This window comes from Tenebrio molitor, chromosome 6, assembly GCF_963966145.1.
Source record: "Tenebrio molitor chromosome 6, icTenMoli1.1, whole genome shotgun sequence".
Classification (NCBI taxonomy): domain Eukaryota; kingdom Metazoa; phylum Arthropoda; class Insecta; order Coleoptera; family Tenebrionidae; genus Tenebrio; species Tenebrio molitor.
In genome coordinates, this window is record NC_091051.1 from 16,435,269 (window position 1) to 16,460,153 (window position 24,885).

Below are 24,885 nucleotides of genomic sequence, written 5' to 3' on the forward strand. Positions count from 1 at the left end.
GTACCGCTGTTGGAGGAATACCTGGGGAATATAGTTAGTATATCTGGATATCTGAAAATTGGAAGATCTTCAGTTATTGAGTCTTTGGAATTCTTGAAAAATCTGACCATCATCAAAGGAGAAGTATTGGACGGCAAGAAATATTCATTGTTTGTGTTTGAGAATCAAAACTTGGGAAAGTTGTGGAACTTCAGCAACAACTTCACTTTAGCTTTGGAGAATGGTGTGATGGCGTTTCACGATAACCCACAACTGTGTCTGCTCGAAATTAAGAAACTACAAGAAGCAACCGGCAGCAGCAGCAGCAAAAGAGATATGGAAATTTTCCAATATTCCAATGGATATAAATCTATCTGCAACCAGAACGACATGAATGTTACCATTATTGAAAAAAACCCTACGAGCGTAAGACTACATTGGCAACGAAAGGCAACTTCAGACAACGCAGTAGTTCTCGGTTACACTTTTTACTACGTACAAGTCCCTTTTGGTACTTTTTTGGAAACAGCATTTAAAAACCAAGACGAATGCGATGCAAGTTGGAGCGAAACTGTGATCCAAGACAATACCGTAGAGTTGAAACAACTAGTTCCATTCACCCGTTACGGGTACTACATCAAGACCTATACTACGCTTTTCGGTGAACAAACTCCCATTTGCTATTTCGTTACTGCCTCTACTGAACCTTCCGAACCTGTAGATGTGAAAGCCGAAGCCAAGAGCGATACTTCCATTGTACTAACCTGGGAACCTCCGCACCATCCCAATGGCAACTTGTCCAACTACTGCATCGTAATGTACATGCAAAAAGACCACATTCTAACGGTGCAGCAAAGGGATTACTGTGATTATCCTCATCTTTCTGAAGTAAAAGAAGAAGCTAAGATGGTTCCCAAAGTTGCAACAAACGTGAGCGATTCGAATTGCACGTGTCCCGAAAAGACTTTCCTCGATCTATTCACCGATGACGTTACATGTCTTTCAGATAATAAACTTGAAGGTTGCATGAAAACCATTTACAGTGATCAAACAGGACACGTTCTACATGCACAAAGTTCCAACAAAAGTACGATTCCGAAAAGAGATGTGGAAAACAGCAACGGGTTTGTTCAAGATTGTACGGTTGGCCCAAATTTGACGTCGTACGAATTTAAAAATTTGCGCAATTTCACTCTGTACATATTTTACGTGCAGGCTTGCAACATTAAAGAGGACGGTGTGCAAATGATGTGCGGAATGTCCGAGATGGTGTCGCAAAGGACGAAGAAAAGCAAGAATGCCGACGTTGTTAGAGGCGTGCGTGTCACAGTGAACAGCAAGAACGTTGACGTGCAGTGGTCCGAACCAGAACAATTCAACTCGGTGCTAGTGGCATATCAAGTCGAGTACAAAAGAACGGACTCGAAACATTCCAAGACCGTCCCGGAGTGCATTACGGTCGACGAGTACCGCCGGTACCGCCAACACAAGATACTCGAACTGAATTCGGGAAAGTATGCGATACGTGTCCAGGCGGTTTCGCTGGCGGGTCCTGGTGTTTTCACGGAATGGCAGCAGTTTGAAATCAGTGCAGATGGAAGTTCCGCGTCTATATACGTTCCTATTATAGTGGTCGTCGTTGTTTTGGTTGTAACAGTGGGGGGGTACTTTTGGTACAAGAAGAAGCGAGTCAGGGACAATATTCACCTGATAACTACGGTGAATCCCGACTACGCGGGACCCATTTACGAGGAAGACGAATGGGAGATAGACCGGAACGACATCGAGATTTTGAGGGAGCTGGGTCAAGGTACTTTCGGAATGGTGTTCGAAGGGAAAATCAAATCGCGGCGTTACCCTTGCGCGATAAAGACAGTGAACGAGAACGCCACGGTGATCAGTCGGATGGAGTTCTTGAACGAGGGCTCGGTGATGAAGACGTTCAACGACGCCCATCATGTGATCAAGCTGTTGGGGATAGTGTCCCGCGGACAACCTCCCTTGGTCGTGATGGAACTGATGGAGCGCGGAGATCTGAAATCGTACTTGCGAAGGTGCCGCGAACCCTCTCAGAACTTGACAACGAACGAAATGTACCGCATGGCGGTGGAGATTGCAGACGGTATGGCATACTTGTCCGCCAAGAAGTACGTCCATAGAGATTTAGCAGCTAGGAACTGCATGGTCGCCGGCGACCACACCGTGAAAATCGGCGACTTCGGCATGGCGCGCGACGTTTATGAGACTGATTACTATAAGAAAGAGACTGTGGGATTGCTGCCGGTGCGGTGGATGGCCCCCGAGAGCCTCGCCGACGGCGTCTTCACCTCGGACTCGGACGTGTGGAGTTACGGGGTTGTTCTGTGGGAGATGGCCACTCTGGCCGAGCAGCCGTACCAAGGCCTCGCCAACGAGGAAGTGTTCCACTTCGTGAAGACTAAAGGCAAGTTGAACAGGCCGACGCACTGTCCAGATTTGTTGTACGAAGTGATGAATGCTTGTTGGAGCTGGCGGCCCAACGACCGACCCACGTTCTCGGACGTCGTGCACAGATTAGTGGACCACGTCGGGGAAGACTTCCGAGTGGTGGCCTTCGTGTTTAGCCGACTCGGCCAAGAGCTGGCGCTCAGCTCGGGACCGCGGGTCTACAACCCGCCAGCCCTGCTGGTGGTGCCCGAAGAGGACTACTTCAGTCACTACGACCCGGAGGAAGAGGCTGTCAATTTGTACATGGGAGAGTCAAACCGTCCAAAATATCAACCTTTCTCAAGCCAAAGAATGAAAGAGCCGTCGCCGCAACGAATCAGCCCCGGCTCGCCGGCATCATCCACATTCTCGTTCGATGCATCATCCTAAGTGTTATTTTTATTAAAATAAATGTGATATGTAATGTTAGTCATTAGGGTTATAATTTAAGTGTGTCCTGCCTTAGAGTGAGTGCGAAGACTGTTCTTTTCGTCAATTCCAAGGGATCAATGTTACCTAATTTTTTTAGTTAAGCGAGAGCGTTCAATTTTACGTGGCTAGTATTTTCTATGTTTTCTACTTTTTTTAATTTATGTTTGCAAGTGTAACAGGGGGAACCAAATTTTGTTTTAGTGATTAGGCAATACGGAACAGCGTACAAAACGCAATATTCTTCCGGCCTCTCAACTTATCAATAAACGAATTAATCGCCGGAATAATATTGCTTTCAACGATTTTGTGTAAACTCAGTGTACCTTTGATTGTCAAGGCGATTCCTATAACGTAATGAAAGGTTATATTTCTATATATCACCTGAAATATATTTTGTAAACGTTGTACAAATAAATATTTTTCAAAAAATTAAATCAAACACTCTAACGGACCGACTTATTTATTACTTAACACAGATGTAGTTCAATTTCTTTACCAGATTTTTGTTTTGAATACATTTACATTGCTAATTTTAAATGCCTTAACACCCTGACAGTGCAACGAATTGCACTTTCGCAAAATTCGTTTAGTGGGTGTCTCGTACTAAATATACATTAAATCCTACGACATTACAACAAGGGCAATGTGTGTTATTATTTACACTTCATACAGGAGTACGTAGATTAATTGTCATGTTTTTTGCGTTTTACTCGGAACTGTTTATTATTGCAATAATTCGCACCTAGTGACAGAATGAGGAAAGGTTTGCTTATCACATTTCTAAAATATCCCACCGTAGTAAAAGTATAATATGCATATGTAAATTTTCTTCCACTGAAGGTTTGTTTACCTGAAAGTATGGAGATGAAGATCCATTGCATTGAAATAGGACTCCACTTTGCGGCCTCGCAAATATTTAACTTGTGACCTACATAACAATAGAATTGGAATAAAATTTCTTGGTAAGTTAAAACATGAATTGCGGCGACGCCGGATTTTATATGGTTTGCAGCATTAACAACAATTTTCTTTGCAATTTGGTTTGTATCGCTTCGTACTTACAAGATTCGAGAGTTATGTAATTTTTTCGTTGAAACATTTGTCTTTTTAATCATAAGATTATACAAAAGGAAGCATTTTTTTCTTAGTAAGTTTCTACAGAATACTAAACCTGCATTATGCTGCATTTTCAGTGATAAAAATCCATCTGTTGTACATGGCATTTTTTTTTTTTGAAAAGTACGTTGCAAATATAAGACTTACTCATGTTGGCAGTGATTTAAATTTTGTAATATCTGCACCGACAGCAAACGAATTTTATTTTATTTGGAACTGAGTAGCTGTCCGCAATATTTCGTTGTTATTTTAGTCAAATAAATAAAATACCAGAAGAAAAATTATATAAATTATAGTAAACTATTTCATCCTTTGCCAGCATTTTATTCAGTGTATAATTTTATATTCCTTCACAGAAACCAACTTTAAAGCTTTTAAGTACCTAGTACTTTCGTGTATTTAGCCACCTTATTTATTTTACTGTATTCTGTTAATCATACCAAATATAAAATATGTAGTAGTTCTTGATTTCTTAAATTATAAAACGATCAAATGGGAAAGAAAAAATATGTGAATTTGAACGTAATGATTGTTTAATGTTACTGTCGACATCTAGTGACGAGAGGCTAATTTCCTGTAGCACACTGCACCATTTCTCTTTCATCACTTGAGGACAAGGAATGTTTACAGAATGACCATAAGATGGCAACATTTCTGAAAAACTGAAAAGATAACGCCAGTCTTCCTCCAAAATTTAAATATTTGAAAATTCTAACTAAACCCGCGAAATTGAACAAATTGGCCATGTCGTGATCGTCATCGAAGCAATAGGACCCCTACATTGTGTTTTGTACAAAATGACGGCAGACTAGCTCGGAATGCAAATGGCGGACCTGCAGGGTGGACAAACTTCGAAATAAAAATGCATAAATCGGTGGGAGGACGCCTGTATTTATTCTCGTTTTCATCTACAGTGCTGATTGATATCACACCCGATCACATGATACATAAAATATTCAGCGGTGCGACTTTACATGACATAACAAGAAAAATACACACTAACACAATTTGTCTATCAACCTCTAGAGGAGTGTAGAAAGTAATAGTTCCCTTTCTTTTTGTTTGTTTTGTCGGAACGAAACGAACGGAAAATGGACTTGCTCAAAGTATTTCTAACTGTTCGCCGCTAAATAACTCTGATTTTAAAGCCTGGACGCGACCAACTGATTTCCACGGTTCACCCCTTACTCTCTCTAACTTTGAAAATGGACTTGTCCCACGGATTTTAACTACCTGACAACTTTATTGCGACGTTCCCTCAAGAATTTACCCACTCTATCAATTCCTACCTCACACGAGCTTATCGGAATAACAAAACGAAATAACGTACCCGCTAAACACTACTTGTTGCCTGTAAGATAATCCTACCTGAATTACGCAAACTGTCGGCGACACACGAGGTGCGCACCTGTAATCTCCTCCGCGATTGGCGAACGGTTACGGAGCACGGCCCTGATTACCTTGACAATACACAAGAAAATACACGACTCGAGATTCGTAACCGCAATAACTACCCTTCGAGAGCTGAAAATTGACTATCGCGTCTTACATGTACCAACCGTACGCAATCCAAATCTACCAACAGTGCTCAACAAAAGAACCAAACAGTTCCTCTTGTGTTTGTTTCGGCGGCGGCAATTTGAATTCAAACTGGGGTATTACAATGTTATATGTATTTCTTGTTCACACAATGGCGAGTGAAGGAATCATTTGTTTGTCATATTCGAGTCTATCGACATGAGCCCAACACCCAAAATGTTTAGGTACATGGAAAACCTTCTTTTTTCCCGTCAGTACTATGGTAGAGGTGTTGGATTCTCTTACGGGCTGTGACCTTCTAAATATCTGCGCGAAGGCGGAGCGATAAACCTGTGAACAATCTATAAATGTAACTAACGTAACGAATAACAATGTTTTCCGGTTTGTTTGTAACGCCTACTTGAGATCGATATTCGTCATAGCCCATAAGAAAATCCAAGACCTCTACTGTCATTGGCTCTGCTAATGAGTTCAGTAATTTTGAAGTCTTAAAATATTCTTGAAAGTAAATTGTTTAAATCCGGAGATTACTTTACTCAAAACATTACATTACGAGTAAAATAGTACCGAGCGATCATTTAAAAAATAAATCCAGTTTGCTTTGGAGCCTATGCTATAGCATGGGTTGCCATATGTAACACGCCGACTCGATTTATTTTTTAATTGATCGCACCGTACTTTGAATAATTTTTATCTTGGTCTGGCAGCGATAGTGAGCAGACGTGTTTAGAAAAGAGTGCAGAGATTACTAACGTAAATAGCGACGAGTGACTGATAGGTGATAAGCAGAAGGCAGCGGGCAAGAAAGAGACGGCATGCCGAAAGTAAGGAAAGAAAGCAGCAAGAGAGAAAGAGAAAAGGGTAGGACATCTGAAGGCACGAAGCCATTCAGAAAGAGTTCCAGAACGGGAAGATCCCCAAGTAGGAGCGAAAAAGGGAATAAAAGCAAGCACATGGATAAGGAAATGAAAACTTGCAAACCATGATTAGAAAAATAAGAGAGCATACGGCGAGAATAAGAGAGGAGAACAAAGTACTAAGAAAAGAATTAGCGGCAGTGAGAGAGGAAAAGGGGCAGCTAAGGAAAGAATTAGCGGCAGTGAGAAAGGAGATGAGAGGAAGAGAAGAAAAATGTCAGGCGGAGGAGGCAGATTAGATAAAAAGGATGAAAATTATAGGGGAAAAGATGGAACAAAGAGAAAAGAAGGAGAGGAAGAATAATGTTATAATAACCGGAATAGAGGGAATAAGAGGAAATATAGAGAGGGGGAGAAGAATAGCTAGAAGGGGAGATAGGGGTGTAAGTGAACGTAAAGGAAGCATTTAAAATAAATAAAGATAAAATGATGCTCGCAAAAATAGAAAGTTGGGAGCAGAAGAAAATTATTATGCTAAATAAGAGTTAGTTGAAGGATGACGATTTGACAAACGAAGAAAAGAAAACACAAAAGAAGTTAAGAGAGGTGGCTAAAGAAGAGGGAGATAGAGAAAAAGGATAAAAATAGGATACAGGAAGATACAGACAAACGGGGAATGGTTTATATGGGATGAGAGATAGAGAAACTGAAGAAACATTTTTAGAACAAGGAGAGAAGAGGAGAAGACGAACCGGCGAGGAAAGGTATGAAGAAAAGGTGAATAAAAAGGTAAATGGACAAAGAAAACAGAAACCGGAAAAGAAGCACAAAGGAGAAAGTCGCTACCGAAAGAGTACAAATGGCAAGGTCAAGGGGCAAAAAGAGAAAAGAAAAAGGGAAGAGCTACCGGGGGAATAATAACAGGAGTGAAACTGGGGATTAAAGAAAAGCAACAAGAACAGGGAGAAGAAGAAGGATGCATGGAAAGAAAAGTTCATATAGGCAATAAATGGTGGAAAATAATAACAATATACAGTAAAGAAATGAAGACAACAACACGTGTCGAAGAAAACAGGGAAGGTCGTATACTCTCGGGAGAAGACTTCAACGGGAGAATAGGAGAAAGAGAAGCAAGAAATTGAGAAGAGGAGAGAGGGATGGGAAAAGAAAATCCAAAGACAAGGTGGAAAATGCAGAAGAGACTGAGGGATCGAAGAAAATGGATGGGAGGTATTGAACGGGAACTAACAAGGAGACGAAGAAAGGGAATAGACCTACATAGGTAGCAGGGGGGAAACAGTGATAGATTACGGGATAGTGAACGAAGAAGCATGGGAAAGAGTAGAAGAATTCAAAATAGGAGAGAGAGCAGAGTCGCACCATCTCGAAATAGCTTTGAGGAAGCGAAGGGGAGGGAAAGAACAGAGAAGGAAAGGGGTGGGAAATAGGAATAAAACTGTTTATTTTTATTTTTTTGGAATTGCTGTTTTATATTTAAAGAAAATGTAACCAGGAATTGGAAAGCCCGTAGGGCAAAATAAAGCATTCTATCTTGTAAGAGTTAACTTGGTTAATTAGATAATGCTCAGTTTAATCCAACAAGAATCGTTTGTTAAACTACGAATTTTTTAAATATGAACTACGAATAATTTTTATCAAATCAGAATGCGCGTTCCTGCTTTGTTCGTTAATAATTAACGACTAGTTCACATGAAATTTTTATGTCACTTGAAGACTCATAACTAACTTAATCGCCACAACTTGACCTCTACCCAACCAGTCTGATATTCTGACCCCAGTAGGTGTAACTCATTCGAGGTCTACCACCGTAAAATACTTGATGCAGTAAAATTTTAATTCGTAGACTCAAGATTTATCTCGATATGTTCAGTGTCTCCGAAGTGATCTATACATTACCATGCTTTTTACATATTCCACAATAATTGCATCAGTGTTGACACTTGTGCAGAGTAGAGTGTGCAAATCACTAGATATAAGAAACGGTCCTGAACACATGTCAGAATTTCGCGATTGCCGAGTTATTGAAGGCAACTTACGGATAGTCCTGATGGAACTAACCGAAGATGTTACAGATTATTATCAACGAGGCTTTTCGGAGTTGTACGAAATCACTGATTACTTAATAATTTTTAGAGTGATGCATTTGACATCACTGGACCTAATATTTCCAAATCTTACTTCCATCAAGGGAAGAGATTTATTTTTTGGATACGCTCTGGTGTTGTACGATTTACCCCATCTTGAAGAGGTACGTTGAACACTAACTGGCATGAGAGAAAGTTCAAACCTGGCTTCGTTAGTAAAAATTAGGTAAATAAATCCTAGTGATGATAATTTTCATAGATCGGTCTAAATAATCTACGCCACATAGAGAACGGAAGTGTGAAAATCGACAAGTGTCCAAATGTTTGTTACGTGGACACTGTGAATTGGGAAGCTATTGGCGTTTCAAGTCTTAATTATACCAAATCAAATATTTCGTCGCCGTGTGACGACGAGTTCTGCCTCAACGAGTGCGGTGGTTAGTATTTTCATACAAATTGTGTTAAATAAGTTAAGGTAATGAGTATTCTTCTAATAATTTCAGGGCATTGTTGGAACAATTTTCGTTGTCAAAATATAACCAGGAGCCAATGCGATCCGTCATGTATAGGCTGCACAAAACCCCACTCGTCCAGTCATTGTAACTTATGCAAGTACTTTAACAACAGTAACACTTGCGTTAAGAAGTGTCCGCCCTCAAAGTAATTTTAGTTAAAATTTTAGACGCTTGTTGACCTGTTATTTTCAGAGTGACAGACAACTACTCAAACCAGTGCCTAGAAGTAAAAGACTGCACTAATAAAAATGGAAGTTGGACAGTTTTCAACAACACATGTGTTCCGAGCTGCGATTCAGGTTCCAAAAGGAACGCACAAGGAATTTGCGTATTTTCCACCACAAAACTGTGTCAGGGGTTGAAGATTAATAGTTTGAATGATTTAACGCACATGGTGGGGTGCACTCACATCAACGGCTCTTTAGAGATCGCCACATCGGGATGTTACTTCGATCCGCAACAATTCGAAGAATCGTTAGGAATGATCATCAGTATTTCGGAATATCTAAAAATTGTCAGATCGAACGCGGTTATTTCGTTGGATTTTTTCAAAAGTCTGAGAGTTATCCAAGGTGAGAAACTGTGGAGCAACTATTATGCGTTTTTTGTGGTACAAAATCCAAATCTTCAAAGATTTTGGAATTTTAAAGACAACTTCACTTTAACAATCGAAGAAGGTGAAATGATTATTCAAGATAATCCGTATTTGTGTTCAGTCGAGATCGACAAATTAACTAACCGGACAAGATTTGGTAACAAGGCAAGACCCAAATCCATGATTCAGGCACATAACAATGGTTATCAGACACCTTGCAACGTCACAAGTTTGGACATTATCGTTGAAGAAGTCACTTCGTACAGTATAATACTCTCGTGGACTGTTACCGATGAAGAAAACATTGTCGGTTTCACGATTTTTTACATCCAAGTTAGTGAAATAAGAGAGAATGCCACAATACTAGAAGTTAAAGATGGTTGTGAAGGTGAAGGATGGAGCAGCGTGTTTACGTACAACAACACTGTGGAACTTTTCGATCTATTTGCATATTCTCAATATGCTTATTACATTAAAACATACTTGAGGTCGCTTGAGAATGAAGAAACATCTTTGCATTTTTTTGAAACTGCTGCAGATGCACCGTCTGGACCCAGAAATTTCGAAGCAATACCCATAAACGACACGTCTATTGTTCTGCGATGGAAACCTCCAAACAGTCTCAGCGGAGAATTAAGCTACTACAGCTTAGCAATATTCACGCTGGAAGATGATTTAGCTATGATAGAACAAAGAAACTATTGCATTTACCCTCACAAGGAGAGCTGCGCTTGTAATCCCGTTAAACTGACTGAGACTGTTTCGGTGTTTGTCAAAGACGAAGTATGTATTGGAGAAATGCCATTTTGTAAAAGAACTGTCTACAACACTGTAAACGATGCTAGTCCATTTAGGATTAGTAAAAGGTCGATCGAGTCAGATACAACTGAGAGGGAGATTAGTATTCCAGGGAAAACTACAGAGTACCTAATTGACAATCTATCACAATTCACCATGTATGCATTTTTTTTGAAAGCGTGTAACAATCAAACTGACAGCGAACTGTGTAGTGCCGCTGAAATGGTAAGCGCAAGAACTTCAAAAAATGAACAAGCAGACGTGGTTACATCTGTGGTTGTCAGAGTGGAAGATAAAGACGTAGTAGTGGTTTGGACTGAACCTGAAGATCCCAGTTCATTGGTGGTGGCCTATCACGTCGAATACAAAAGGCAAGAAGTGAAGGATTCCGTGTTGAAATGTGTCACAAGCGAAGAGTACCAGTTTAAAGGGTTTGAATACCAAATTTTGGGACTAGATCCAGGTACCTACGCTTTAAGAGTACAAGCTGTTTCTCTGGCTGGTCCTGGTGAGATGACCAAATGGGAGAAATTTGAAATAGTACCACCTCCAAGTACTCAGATCTATTGGGTATATGGATTTTTGACCTTGTTTATTGTACTCATTGTAACACTTTTGATACGATGTCGTTACAAAGAAGTACATGATGCGGTAGACACTGATGGTTTGATAAGTCAGATGCATCGAGATGACCCCGTAGTAGAGGAAGAAGAGTGGAAACTGGACGAGGAGACTGTTGAGATTGTTCGAGAGCTAAATCGAAATTCGCTGGGAATAGTGTATCGTCGGTAAACTGGAATGCTGATTTATAAAAATGTTGTTTAAAAAATATACGAAAAGACATTCTTTATTTATAAACCTGCCAACTTTCAAGGGTTTTGCCAAAATAAGTATGAAGATAATTTCTGGAGTAGGGAACAGAAAATGACGGTTGAAAACAATAAAAATGATGTTTTCTGTTTTTGTTAGCTGCAAACATCTGTAATGTTTGTTCCGTTCGTGTTCGTATCTGTCGGTTCAAAACTAGGATTGTCGAAGTGACATTTGGTGGAAGTGTCCTTGTTGGTGGGTGTGATGTGTTCGGGCAGAGTCCAGGAGATGGCGTCGTCGTAAAAGTTTTCGCTGGAAATTGCACCGAGATTTAATAATCTCAGTAGACACCCTACAATTAGAAAATAATCTTATGAATTCTGGTTATTAAAAAAGTTAAAAAATGTTATAAACAAATAGCATTATATTATTTGATATTTTGGGTTTGGTAAGCGTGTCACAATTAAAAAATACTGCAGCCGTTCATTCAAAGTTAAATTATGTACAGGGTTATTCTAAATGATTGTAGTCGAAGTAGGCCATGCTCATGTTATTACATTTTTGCCGCTTTCATGTGAACTGTCAGTTTTGTCGCTGTCACTGTCATTTTTTAGGTGAAAAGTGCGGTGATGAGATTTTTATTTATTTTTGTTAAATTAACGATTGAGTTGTTTTGCACATAATTTAACTCCCGTGTGTGAACGGTGTGTACTATTGGGAGCACGTAATTTCGGGCAGACTTGAAATTTGACTGATATAAAATGTGAAATAGGCTTTAGGTGCTAGACGTATTAATAACCTAATCTTAATATCAACAATTGTCTCATATCATTTTGCAAATTGCATTCATCAATTCTGAAAAGCTGCAAATTGCTTAGATGTGATTTTCTGAGAACTAAACCGTCTTTTTTATTAAACTTTGGAAATCAATAACTAAAATGTAAAATAATTGTGCATAATTGTGACAGTTTATTTTGAAGTTCCGTCAAAATTAATTATTATGACATGACATTTATGACAATAAAGCTTAGACTACATTGGGTTTTTTTAAATGACATGTAAATTACTGCCCGAAATTCCATGCTCGCCATAGTACTCACTTATTCACATCATTTTGATGTTTTTAATGTGGAGCGGCAACCATAAATTTTACATTCAGTTTTCACGCCTACTTCGACTACAATCATTTAGAATAACTCTGTGTATACTATACAGTGTGGAATAAAATGATTTACATCTAGTTACCTTTGGAATTTTTGCACATGTAAATTTTCCTGTACCGCTCTACTTTTTTTTTTGAAGGGCCGAACTATTAGTTCTGTCAATAAATGTCATCAATCGAATTGACAATTGTTACAATTTACTAAATTGAATTAACAAACGTTGGTGGCCACTTTCAACACTAGCTGTGACTTGCTTTTGTTAGCTCCTTTTTAATTTCAATCTCTACTTTGCATTTATATCATCCCTTCGCAATAAATCACATTTGGAATTTTAGAATATTTTGAGATTAGGCTTTTTTTTTGTAGAGCGGCATTTCGTATTTTTACAAGGGTAATGCAAAGGTAACTAGATGTAAATCATTTTATTCCACACTGTACTTAATTCATTATAAATGTGTATCTTAGGCGACTATGGAAAGCTGATTTCAGTTTGGCAGTTATGGTGGCCAACCATTCTTTCAAAACTTCATAAGTGAAAGTTGTGTTCTTTGTGAGTTTTCTGCTGATTTCAAAATACGTGACACTCTAAAACAATATTTTTCATACTAACGAAAGGCTGATTTAACTGCACGAGAATTTGAAGCAATTTTTCGTTGCCACAATGAGTTTCTGAAGGATTCTAACGATTCAGCATTCATTATTATCAACTACAGACTATACAGACTATAAACAAATTTTGAGCAAAAGCGTATCATTAGGAGGTTAGAAGCGGGGGCCAGTCGCTCGGGTTCGTGTCATTACTGTCATTTGTCAACGGCTAGTAACTTTTCTGGTGAAAAATCTAAAGAAATCACACTTCCACTGCCTGTAACCGTTTCTCTGTTGACCAGAGTCAAACAGCAAACCGAAAAATATTTAAAAAATTGTGATTGTACAGGAGGTTTTTGAAGCATGTATACATGTGACGTTGTGTAGAAGTCAATTAACAACAAATTTTTAAAATAAAAACCTTTGCTTTCGATATAAAAAAATAACTTAAAAATTGTTGGAAATGTACACTTCTATTAAAAAAAAAAGCATACACGTATTAAGGGCTACTGTAAATGGGACAATTAATTTAATCGTTTCCAAGAAAACGTATTTCTGACATTTTGTATGTCAAATGTGTGAAAATTGCTTTTATAAACTCTATAAATCTTTAAATTTTTCTATAAATTTATGAATAAAAGTTTGAGTTGTGTTTGTAGTAAGTATGTATTTGGTAATGCTTGCCTAAAATAAGGCAAAAAATTTACACACTTTAAAATCTCTGAAAAATACATCGATAAAATCCAGCTATCAGCAGATGTTTAGTTTCAGGTTTCTAAGTAACAACAATTAAAAGATAGGTTTATAATATGACAATTTAGCCAAAATTGGGTTCACTACTTGTACGCTTTTTTTCTGAATAGAACTGTACCTACAGTACGCTACTGAGTTAATAACTACTGTGAATAGGGGTGGGGTGAAAAGGTTAATTTATCCCCACCATTTCAGATAGTGGGGCGTATTCTGTAAAGGCCCATTCACAATGGCGTTAACGTTACGTCGATGTTAAAACGTTAATGTTAACGTTAGATCTAGAAATTCAAAATTACATGTATTTCAGTGTAGACCGTTCACAATGGCATGGCGTTATGATAAAAGTTAATGTTAGATGATATTGTTAGCGTTAACGTTAGACCCAGAAATGTTCTGGATTCTTAACGTTACATTCTAACATTAGCCAACGGAAATAATAATAAAAAAAAATACTAAAATACATGTAATTAGATCTAACGTTAACATTAACGTTTTAACATCGACGTAACGTTAACGTCATTGTGAAAGGGCTGTAACTGCTCCGCTAAATTTTAAAGGCAATTAAATTAAGTTGTCATAGCAATGACTAATCAGGGCTTGAAATTTTAAATTTTAAAAGACCCTTTAAAAATTATAGAATACGCCCCATTATGTAGTTAAAAAAAGATTTGCTGAACGTTTTCGAGCTCCCCAACAGCTCAAAATTATTTTGTGACTACATGTATTTCAAGAACACTGTATTCTCAAAGTAATTAACTTAATTTGGGATCAGTCGCAGTGCTGTACAGGACGCAGTTTGTGTAATTACGTTGCTCTGTTGAAGCATTCACAAGAACGCTGTTTTCAAAGATGTTATAAACTACAGCTTACCACTATCGTCCATTAAATAAATAGTAAAATTGTCAGAGTTACCTCTGAGTACTTTCTACTTTATGGGACATGCAGCTTTGATCTAAATTTGACCTCTGAGGTGACAAGCAACCATATTTTATGGTACATTAGAGAATTACGGAAATCACATCTATAGATTTTAATTTGGTGTAAGTGCACTTTGTATAAAAAATATTTGGGATTTCATGTTTACACAATCTTATTTCATTTGACATTTTTGATATTTGACACGCTTTGATGGCGGCAACCTCGATTAGAATGTCTCCGAAACATAGCTTACGCAATTTTGTAAAATTTACACAAGGGGGTGAACAAATAGTAAAACCAACAGGTATAATTGAAATTTTTTAATAAACAATTGTCAAAACGTTGTCATGTTGGTATGAGCGAAACAGTGATTTTCATGTCAACATTTTTTAAATGTAACTGAGCCTGCGCCCTGACGAGCGAGAGTTTATTTCAAATTCGAAAAAGATTACTGCTGATTTCTCATTAAATTTGTTTTGAAAATGAATTCGCGGAAAAAAGGTACGGAAAGTGAAGTGAACATAATCTCAACTATGATTTGGTGTCAAATTATTATACAGCTGGTCCACATGCGCACATTTTAAGGTGGTACAGAGTGTTTTTTTACTTAATTTTGACATTGACAAGTGTTTATAAAAAATTTTTCACTATATACAGGATTTCACGAGTGATAATGAGCCCGACGGAATAGAAAATGCAATCCACAATACACTTGCACAATTGACTTGGATATATTTGTTTTTTTATTTAAAAAATATAAAACATAGTTACCTGTGCAATTTCCTAAATTTTGACATAAATTCCGTTTGCTTGGTTAAATAAAATTGTAAAAGAACGAAGAGTTTTTGGGAAAATGTTAATTGTCTGCATTTACTATTGGGAGCATGGAATTTCGGGGAGAAATTTAATTGTCATTTAAAAAAACCCAATGCTTTATTGTCATGAATGTCATAATTAATTTTGACTGAATTTCAAAATAAACTTGTCACAATTATTTTACATTTTAGTTATTTTTTTCCAAAGTTTAATAAAAGACTGTTCAGTTTTCGGAAAAAAACATCTAAGCACTTACAACTTTTCACAATTGATGAACGCAATTTGTCAAAATGATAATGGATATTAAAATGAGGTTATTAATACGTCTAGCACCTAAAGCCTATTTCACATCTTATATCAGTCAAATTTCAAGTCTGCCTGTGCTCCCAATAGTACGTGCAACGGCAGAAACATTTTTATTATTCGTCATAAATCAAGATCATGCCTGTTTTCTCACCGTTCGAATACATTTTAATCGTCTTATTTTAACTTTTTTGTAAATGTCAAATGTGACAAATAAAATTATTGGAAGCTAAGCCATCATGGATTCATAATTTTATTAATGAAAATAGCCACGTTAACTTTGGAAATGTATTGTGGGTTGCATTTTCAATTCCGCCGTGCTCATTATCACTCCTGAAATACCCTGTATAAATATTAATAGCTTTTCCAATGGATGAAAGAAATCGTTGTGTGTGTGTTTTTAATAAGAAAATTGATTCTTTTCTTTTTTAATAAGCGCAATTGCCTTTTGATTTCCAGCCCCAGATTGGACAGACTTTGCTCGACCACTATAATTCCGTGTGTTAGCTAAATAGGTATAATTGACTCGTATTTACATAACGTGGGGGAAAGTAAATTGTAGGGTGTGGGTGCTGTACATGTACAGTTATCGCCGCTTTGGTGGCCATTGCTAGTCTAAATCTAGAGCAGTGAGACGTGGCATTATTTACTGAACAATACCCTTTTGTAAGAACTGTAGTCACTCTTAATCAGCGGTTTAAAAGTGAACAACGGAACATCACTTATCTCATTGTCTGGCAGTCGCCACGCCAGCTCGTCGTCAAAGAGTTTTTCTTTTAACGGCAAAGAAAACTCCAGCATTACAATCAGACCTAAACAATTAACAGTAACCCAGAGCGAGTTTCGTATTGCGACTCCCACCTGTGAGTATCCCGGACACGATGGCCAAAACGACGGTTACAACGAGTGCCAGGATCTGGTATCCGGCTTGCTCCCCGGCGGTCCTTCCCAGGCCCGGCTTGAGGAAATTGTACTCGGCCGTGGCGGTCATGTTGGCATCGGCCCTGGCGGGGTATATCTCGTAGAGGGTTTTGCAATAAATCGATTCCGAAGCTATTCCAGCCATAAATGCCCCAATTAAACCCGCTAATACCCCAGGAATGCCGTGAAGGTTATGAACACCGCAAGTATCTCGAATTCCTAAGTTCGCACTCAACCAGGGCTGAAATTTCATAGTTTAGTCGGGGATCCGCTCTGCAATTATTAACTCACTGTCAGCTTGGTGTAGCCGGCGACGGATATCAAGCCCGCAGCCGCCCCCACGAGCACCGCTCCGTAGGGTTGCAGCATCAAGTTGGCGCTGGTACCCACGGCGACGCCCCCGGCGAGGGTGGAATTTTGGATGTGCACCATGTCGAATTTATGGTGCTCGCTTAAAATTAATGAGACGGCAAAAGTCGTGACGCAACATGCCGCTAGAGATAAATATGTGTTAATAACGGCTCTTTGTTGGCCGTCTCCGGTTGCTTCGATTGCGTTGAAGCTGGGCCAGAACAACCACAAGAATATTGTTCCTGAGAAAGACAATTATCGTGGGAGATGTTTTTTGACGGAACGAGTTTACCGATCATTGCGAAGATGTCGGACGTGTATCTTGCCTCTTCTAATGAATTCTCGATCTGTTTTCCTTTCCTCAACTCGATGATGTAGCTCACTGCCAAACCGAAATATGCACCGAAGGCATGGACAAACATGGATCCTCCTGCGTCAGCTACCTAAAATCAGTCGAGGAAATAAGTAAAACATGCACCAGATACTCTGATACGATTTCAGACAAAAGAATAAAGCGCTGGAGTATGTCATGGCTCTTAGGGATTTATGAGGCATAAGAAAATACGGCGTCATCGCGATGTGGTGATTTATTTTCAAATGATTCTATTATTTCCATCTCTGAACATGATGGCAAACTCACAAAAACAATTAGGCAATAACTGTGAAACAATTCCGCTTTGACTGCCGTTTTTAATCATGCTATTTCAACTTGTAGCTACATAATTATCATTTTTAAATATCTTATTGTAGTTGATGGTGATATCAAATATCCCAAATCCTAGAATCTACTAATTTTTATTTTTTATTTTTCCTGTGTGGTATTCGTGATTGTCAGTGTCAGTTTGGAGTTGCACTTTTTTAAATTACCAAAAGTAGAACTATTAGTTTTTCTCATTATAGAGATGATAAAAATTCAAAGCGCTACCGTGTTGCCAATTGGTCGCGAAGTTCCGATTATTGTAAAATTTTAAAATGTTGTAATGGCCTGATATGAATCGATAGCTTGACACATCAAACTGCAAATTCAATGATTCAGTGTTCCACTTTTTATTAATTTCGTACGCGATCCTGAAACGGGAGTGACAAAGTTGACGGACATTTAAAAATTCACGTTTAAACCAGTGATGTAAAGTGTCCGTTATGAGTCTACCATTAGCACTACCTTGATGTCACATTAACGGGTGATTGAATAATAAAGAGCGATCAAATTAATTTGTAATCGACTTATCCATGAATCCGAAATCGTATGTCGTTACTTGAACTCCACGCTTCAATAAAGACAGCTTGAAAAACACAGGTTGGATCTCAACATATCAATCGCAAAAGACATCCGGATTCAAATACACAAATTAACTTGATCCCTCGCTACTAGTTAACAAAATAAAATTAATTTTATCCCCAGTTAAAACAAACAGGGTGAAAGGTGAAAACTACATGTCAAATGTCACTTCCGACGATAAATGTCTTTGTAATTAAAATAAAAATAAAAATGGCGTGAAGCTGAAGCGGTCTCTTGATTATATTAAGAATCTCGATTGCAACACGTGATGTATAAAACACAGGTACATCGGTATTTTACGCTGACCAGGGCGATTTTATGTGCTCATGTTTATAACGTTTTTCTGGAATACTTAGTTGTAAAGTTAGTTGTTCGAGTTGTATCGACGATTGGATCGTGCTCTATTTTTCACAATGCAAAGAGAAACTCATTGGAAAATGCATTAACAATGGTATGATCGGGATACGGGAACATGGCTGCGTCACTCAAAAATACCGATTGAGATCTGTTCACAATTCAGGTTTTTGTTCAGAAATGAATTGTGTATTTCGTTTTAATTGAAAAGTGATCAGAAAGCGCTGAAACTAGGTTAGTAATACAGCGTGATCAACAATGACTGAGTCTGTTGGCAATGAAACAATTGAAAATACTGGTGATTTTTGTCTAGTAATTGGCACTGACCACGCACTGACCGGATTTTTTAACTTGAAATTACATTAAAAACATTCTTGGTTATGCAGGTTATGTTTATACTATTACAAAAATGAATCTTCGTGGGTAAATTTTAAATTTGCCAAATTTCATTGTTACCAACAGACTCAGTCATTCTTGATCACCCCGTAGAAACACCGTTCACGTTGACGTTATTGTGGCATAATGGGGGGCCATGATTTATTTTTTAATGTTGGGCACACTGTTTGATTTCCGTCACTAAAATACCTGACATGCGGACCTACCAAAATGAACGTGACATGTTGCTGAATTTCCCGCGATGTCTGTGTATTCTTCTATTGCAAACTAGTAAAACTGACAACAATGCACTAGACTTTGAGGCTATTTATAACCTAAAACTTAGAAAAACTCAAAAACATAACCTAATTCAACAGACAGCTTTACTACCAAATTAAAGCAACAACGTGAATGCATTTTATGTCATTTTTCATTGCTGTATCTTAATTTTAACAGAAAACAAGAATGAATTCTTAAAAATGTTTCGTAATTTTTTTTTTATTAAAAACCTCCACTTCTACCGTGAATAATTGTTCGTGACACTTAACTAATTTTTGGCATATCGATTTTAAAGTTTAAAGTGTTGTAGGTGGCTCAGCGGATTGTTTTGCAAGAAGTTTAAAATTGACATCACTGAAATTGAACATTCGAAAAGTTCTGCTACGTCAGCTCCTAAGTTGATTGAAAAAATGGAAGTGTTGAACTGTTGATCAGTTGGAACGACGTGAGTTTAGTTACGGACTACGTTTTTGACTTGTTCTACTTTAGTTGGCACGACTGGAGCCCTGTATTATATCGGCATGAATTTATATTTGGTGAAAATGACAATGAAGGCAACTTGGATGGTAAATGTGTGAAATTTATGTGTTCATAAAATTTTTAATATGCAAGCGTTTGGAACTGTGGTTTAAAGAATAATAAATAACAATATTTAGTTCCAACATCGTGTTGTGTTGGCTAAAATTTAAAAAAATATCAATCTATAAAAATATTTAATACCAGATTAGGTATTTCTTACTAATAATTTGATTTTAAGCACGCTGTTTTTCCAAATAAACTGAGCGACATTTTATTGAATTTTGACAACAAAATTCTTAGCATAAAGTTAAATGTTGTGTGATTTCCACTGTATTTTTAAGTTACTGTAGTTCGAGGTTTTGTCCGATTATGAAGTTGGCAAATGGAGTAGCAGAATGAAGTGTTTATTTTGAATTGCTCTTAACGAACAATACCAAATACAGTACCACCACTGTGTCAATATTACTTCAATGAATGAACCGGATGATATTGAATTATGGGACTGTGTTCGTAACGTTCACAACACTGGAATATGTACATATTTTCATAAATTGATTCAATCTTATAAGTCCATATTTTTTATTACATTCTGACATATAAAAAATGGAAAAAAAACCTATAAAGACTAGCTTGTGGCAATGCATGTATGTATCTTACATACCTAACCCGTTTTTTAAACAGTGAGTATCCTATACAAATAAGCGTTCAGTGCATAGGCGTAGACAATTTGTGGTCTCAAACGCTACTTTATTTATAATAAATCATGGCTCCGAATTTTAGACGAAGAGCAACATTTTACGTTCATAAGAATGAGTAATTTACCAGCTTTATTGTCAAATGTGACGCCACTGGTAAGCAGATTTTTCGGTGAAATGTCAAACAAACGTCAGTTTTAAAGCAACGGTTTTGAAGTTGAAGTTGAAGTTTTCGAATTCTGCAAAGTTTACGGACGTTTATTGTAATTGTAAGCAACAATTATCCCTGAATAAATGGTAAAATGAGTTTTACCAGTGAAGATAAAGCAGTAATTATTAATAATTAATTAATTAATAATAGATTTTTCGAGAGGTAGGCAACCAATAAAACGACTGTATAGAAAGTATACATACAGGTGTTTAAAAAATGCCGCACTAAAATTATTGAACGGTGTTCAGAACCATTTGATAGGTGATATTTAAAACATTCTTGGTCTTCATTTCTCTGCACAATGGGAGTTTTTGTAAAGATCTTTAAACGGTGTTAGTTGTGATTTACTAAATAACACCCAAAAATGCAACAAAAGTATGTAGAATAGAAGGGTGATTAAATTTTTTTAACCCAATCTCTGTGGTCTTCAATATAAATGCGATTTACCTCTTTTAATTATCGAAAGTTATGCAAAAATCGATGAAACTATTTCAATTTTTTAAAGCTAACTGGTAAGTGCAAGCAATTGCCAAATTATTTTTACCTCACTTACTAGATTCTTCTGAACACTGTACTATAGCTTTAGTGCGGCATTTTTTAAACATTCTGTATGTGTACGATTACGCTAAGACAGACATTTCGACAAAACAAAAGATGAGGTAGCACTCTTGATTTGTTCTCTTGTTGATCACTCTGTATAGTTTTATAAGTTTATAACCATTACACTTTTACTGGTTCTGTTATTTTGACAATACTAGGACCGTATCGGTGTTAGTACTAGATTAGAGAGTTATGGTTGTTGAAATGATCAAATTTTTATAATATCGGGACTGATTACAAATTCAAGCTGAAATGCGCAAACAGTTGTAGAATTTTGCGATAATTGACCGAAACAAATTGTTGTCGATGGAGTTTTATTTTTTCGTTTTGCAGAAATAAATTCACCGCAAAAGTGCAGTTGAAAAAGCGGTGTTTGTGTGTTCGTTATTGCGGTTTCGAATAAAAAAAGTCGGTATTAAATGGAGTTTACCTGAAATACGTCCGATCCCAAAAACGAGTTGGCTGAAAAAACTGCAATCTCTGCGATTCCCATGATGAGGAGTTGCATATAAGATGTGCGCCCCAATACCGCCCCCATCGATATCAGCACAGTGGCAGCGGCGATATCCGCCTTAAATAAGCTGAAATCAACGTAAATAACAAAATTTTAAATCGAATTATAAAAAGAGGATAAAATCCACCTTCCAATTCCGAGTTCCATTTTATTATTCTCATTGAGCTGGTAAAATCCCTGACAAAGCAAAGCCCATTGGATAATCAAAGCACCCAATAAAAAATTAAACCCGACAGCACTGTAACCATATCGCCGTAAAAATGTCATAAGAAATCCGAAACCAATGAAAATCATCACGTGAACGTCCTGAAACACTGAAACATAAATCAGACATCGATTTTCACATTACAATGTTAAAATTTCACGTTTGTAGTCGCCGTTTAATTTCTGATTCTTTTTGAAACCGCCAAAGACCGGATTCAGGGAATTTCTAGTGTCAGCTGCGTCGGCTTCCACCGAATATTCACAAAAATTCACGAACAATACTGAGACTGCGAGCTGCAGGAAAACCACGATGAGGGCTAATTTGAGACGCTGGATCTTTTGAATGTGGGGGTTGTTTGAAGTGGTCGAGGATGCACGTTTGCAAGCGTATTCGACGAGCCGACGCATTTTTTACACAAAATAACTTTTTACGGGCAAGTGTTACTGAAGGTAGGTAGGTACCCGTTTGAAAACTAATTCTACTGCCAGTTCACCCAACAAAGAAATAACCTTTGCCCCTGAATGCACGTTTTTCCATTTTAATGCAAAATATAGGATTTGCCATTCAAAGGTGACACAAACGAGAGTACAATCATACAGTAAACACTGTAATAGTTATTTACACAATTAGTGGGATAAAAGCAATATTACAGGATTCGAGTGTGAAGATTGCAGATAACGAGGGCGTTAGCCCGAGTCCATCTGTAATCACATGAGTTTCCTGTAATATGCTTTAGCCCACGTGTTATGTACAAAATTTTATCTAAGACCGCCCCGAATTAAAAAAAAAAGGTAAATCTTATTTATTTCCGCCAGTTTCATTACACCACTCAGTGGAATAATGACTTCCTTATCCCACTGAGTGGGGTAATGAAGCTCACTTATCCCACTGAGTGGAGTAATGAAATGCGTCCGGTAATGAAGTTCCTTATTCCACTCAAATGAGTGGGATAAGTGCCATTTATCCCACGGGATTAGATAAAATTATATAAATAATTCACAAATAAAATTAATGGAAAAACTCGACTATCATGGGTAAACATTTCTTAAGGATGAACTGGAGTAACATTGAAAAATGGCGAAAATTGCTCAAAATTGGTACAATAGTCCTTCTATCCATGCTAAAGTACTGTGCCAAATTTAAAAAAATTTGATCGAGGAATTTTAAAATTATTACCTTCTAAAGTTTCGGGATATTTTACACGCGTTCTTATGACAAATCGATCAATGCTCGTATATAAATTGATAAAAAACATATTTCAAAATGGCTAATTTTTCTTAAATTTTTCACACATAAAGTATCGATATCGTAGAATTTTCTAATGAATTTACAAAAAAAGTTGGTCGAGGATTTTCCATGTAATCGCTAATTATATGTGGAAAAACACGGTTTTTGAGGTTATGTACCCGTTTTAATTTCAATAAAAAGTGAACAAAATGCATATAATTGATGTCGGTATGCAAAATTACACCCATATCGCACGTTTTACTACAGTTACGTTCAGAACTTTGACAGAAATGCAATGAAAATTGAATTCAGTGTGCTTCTGTTTACTTTTATGTACAGTCTTAGTCAAAGGATTGTAAAATCACATGTAAGTAATTATATAAATATCAAGAAAATAAACACAAAATTTACTTGCAACTGATTACAATTCATTTCCAAAAATTAAAAACTTTTTTTTCAAATATTAATTCCTCGTAATAAACGTTTCATAGCATTATAAGAATTCCGCAACTTTTTGCTGAGATTGTTACTCCAGTTCATCCTTAAATAATAGTAATTTATTATACGAGTTTAGAAAGGCACCCTTTTATGGCACGCGTTTTTTAGACGAGCGCAGCGAGGAGTGCTATAAAGCAAACAAGTGCGACAAAATGCCTTATAAAACGAGTGTAATACAATGTTTTTTCTATTTTGCTCCTATCAATTATAAAAATTTAAAAAAAGTTCAAAACATAATTCTAGGAACATTTATTTGGCAGATATAAAGAGTTGGTAACACTGGTAACTAGACGAACAATTGCAAATTAGATTTAAAGTGTCATCTACCAACTACTCACTGTGAATCGCTGCCAACATTAAAAATTTAAGTAAATGTTCCTGAAACCGGTATCGAAAAGAACTCCTTTTCGAAACCCGTTTGAGTATTATACCGTTAAAGGTGCAAAATAAAATAAATATTTAACACGTTTGAAGTGTTTGTATTTGTATTAATTTTTGGATACCCATGGCGGTGGTACAGTTAGGGACACGGAATTTCGGGCATCATTGTCAATATACTATCAAAAAATGTAAAATAGGCGTTACACTATTAACCTCAATTTTACCGTTTGCGACGATTTTGATTGACATGCGATTGACGTGCACAGAATTCAAAATTTGACTTTTGAATGTCACGTTGACAGTAGGTACAGAGTGATTTACATCGCAATTTTTTGTAGTGACAGAAAAATGATGCCCGAAATTTCGTGTCCCTAACTGTACTTATTTAAGAATGTGGTTCTTACTCGGGTACGAATTTTGTTCGTAGTCGTCATCGTATGCCGCAAAAATCACAAACAGTATTATGAGAACAATTTGCATCACTAGAATCAGCACTGTGTCTATTTTCTTGCCGGCCATTGTGGATGACCGACTCGAAATGAGGAAAAACAACTTTATTATCGTACAGGTCCGTGGCAGAATTGGTACTGAATAATTTACATTCGGTGAAAACGGTTTCGTCGATCAAAGACAAATTTCTGAACACGAAGATGTAATTACTAAATAAAATATTTGTCCCTCTTATTCGATTTACCCAACATTTTATAGATATCGGGCTAATCA

General features: G+C 37.2%; 3 protein-coding genes across 4 annotated transcripts in view; 2 read left to right on the plus strand and 1 right to left on the minus strand.

The window, feature by feature from the left end:
• LOC138133746 (insulin-like growth factor 1 receptor) overlaps positions 1 to 3,324 on the plus strand; it is a gene marked incomplete in the record, with an annotated part of 46,678 nt that extends 43,354 nt beyond the window's left edge. The window contains 1 exon segment of the mRNA XM_069051696.1: positions 1 to 3,324. Coding sequence (XP_068907797.1) covers positions 1 to 2,835 — 2,835 coding nt within the window.
• Positions 3,325 to 4,725: 1,401 nt separating this feature from the next.
• Positions 4,726 to 11,411, plus strand: LOC138133747 (insulin-like peptide receptor). The gene is made up of 4 exons (XM_069051698.1): positions 4,726 to 8,658; positions 8,754 to 8,931; positions 8,998 to 9,154; positions 9,202 to 11,411. The coding sequence occupies exons 1-4, from the start codon at positions 8,308 to 8,310 to the stop codon at positions 11,192 to 11,194; spliced, it is 2,679 nt and encodes an 892-aa protein (XP_068907799.1). The 5' UTR covers positions 4,726 to 8,307; the 3' UTR covers positions 11,195 to 11,411.
• On the minus strand, positions 11,234 to 24,839 carry Rh50 (Rhesus blood group-associated glycoprotein Rh50). 2 transcript variants are annotated; one of them, XM_069051703.1, is made up of 7 exons: positions 24,567 to 24,839; positions 21,979 to 22,165; positions 21,768 to 21,918; positions 17,318 to 17,468; positions 16,966 to 17,267; positions 16,615 to 16,915; positions 11,234 to 11,564 (listed from the first exon to the last, which is right to left on the minus strand). In XM_069051703.1, the coding sequence occupies exons 1-7, from the start codon at positions 24,679 to 24,681 to the stop codon at positions 11,368 to 11,370; spliced, it is 1,404 nt and encodes a 467-aa protein (XP_068907804.1). In that variant the 5' UTR covers positions 24,682 to 24,839; the 3' UTR covers positions 11,234 to 11,367. The 2 variants fall into 2 exon arrangements, with proteins under 2 accessions (XP_068907804.1, XP_068907803.1); XM_069051702.1 differs by lacking the exon at positions 24,567 to 24,839 and adding an exon at positions 22,217 to 22,520.
• Between the last annotated feature and the right edge of the window lie 46 nt (positions 24,840 to 24,885).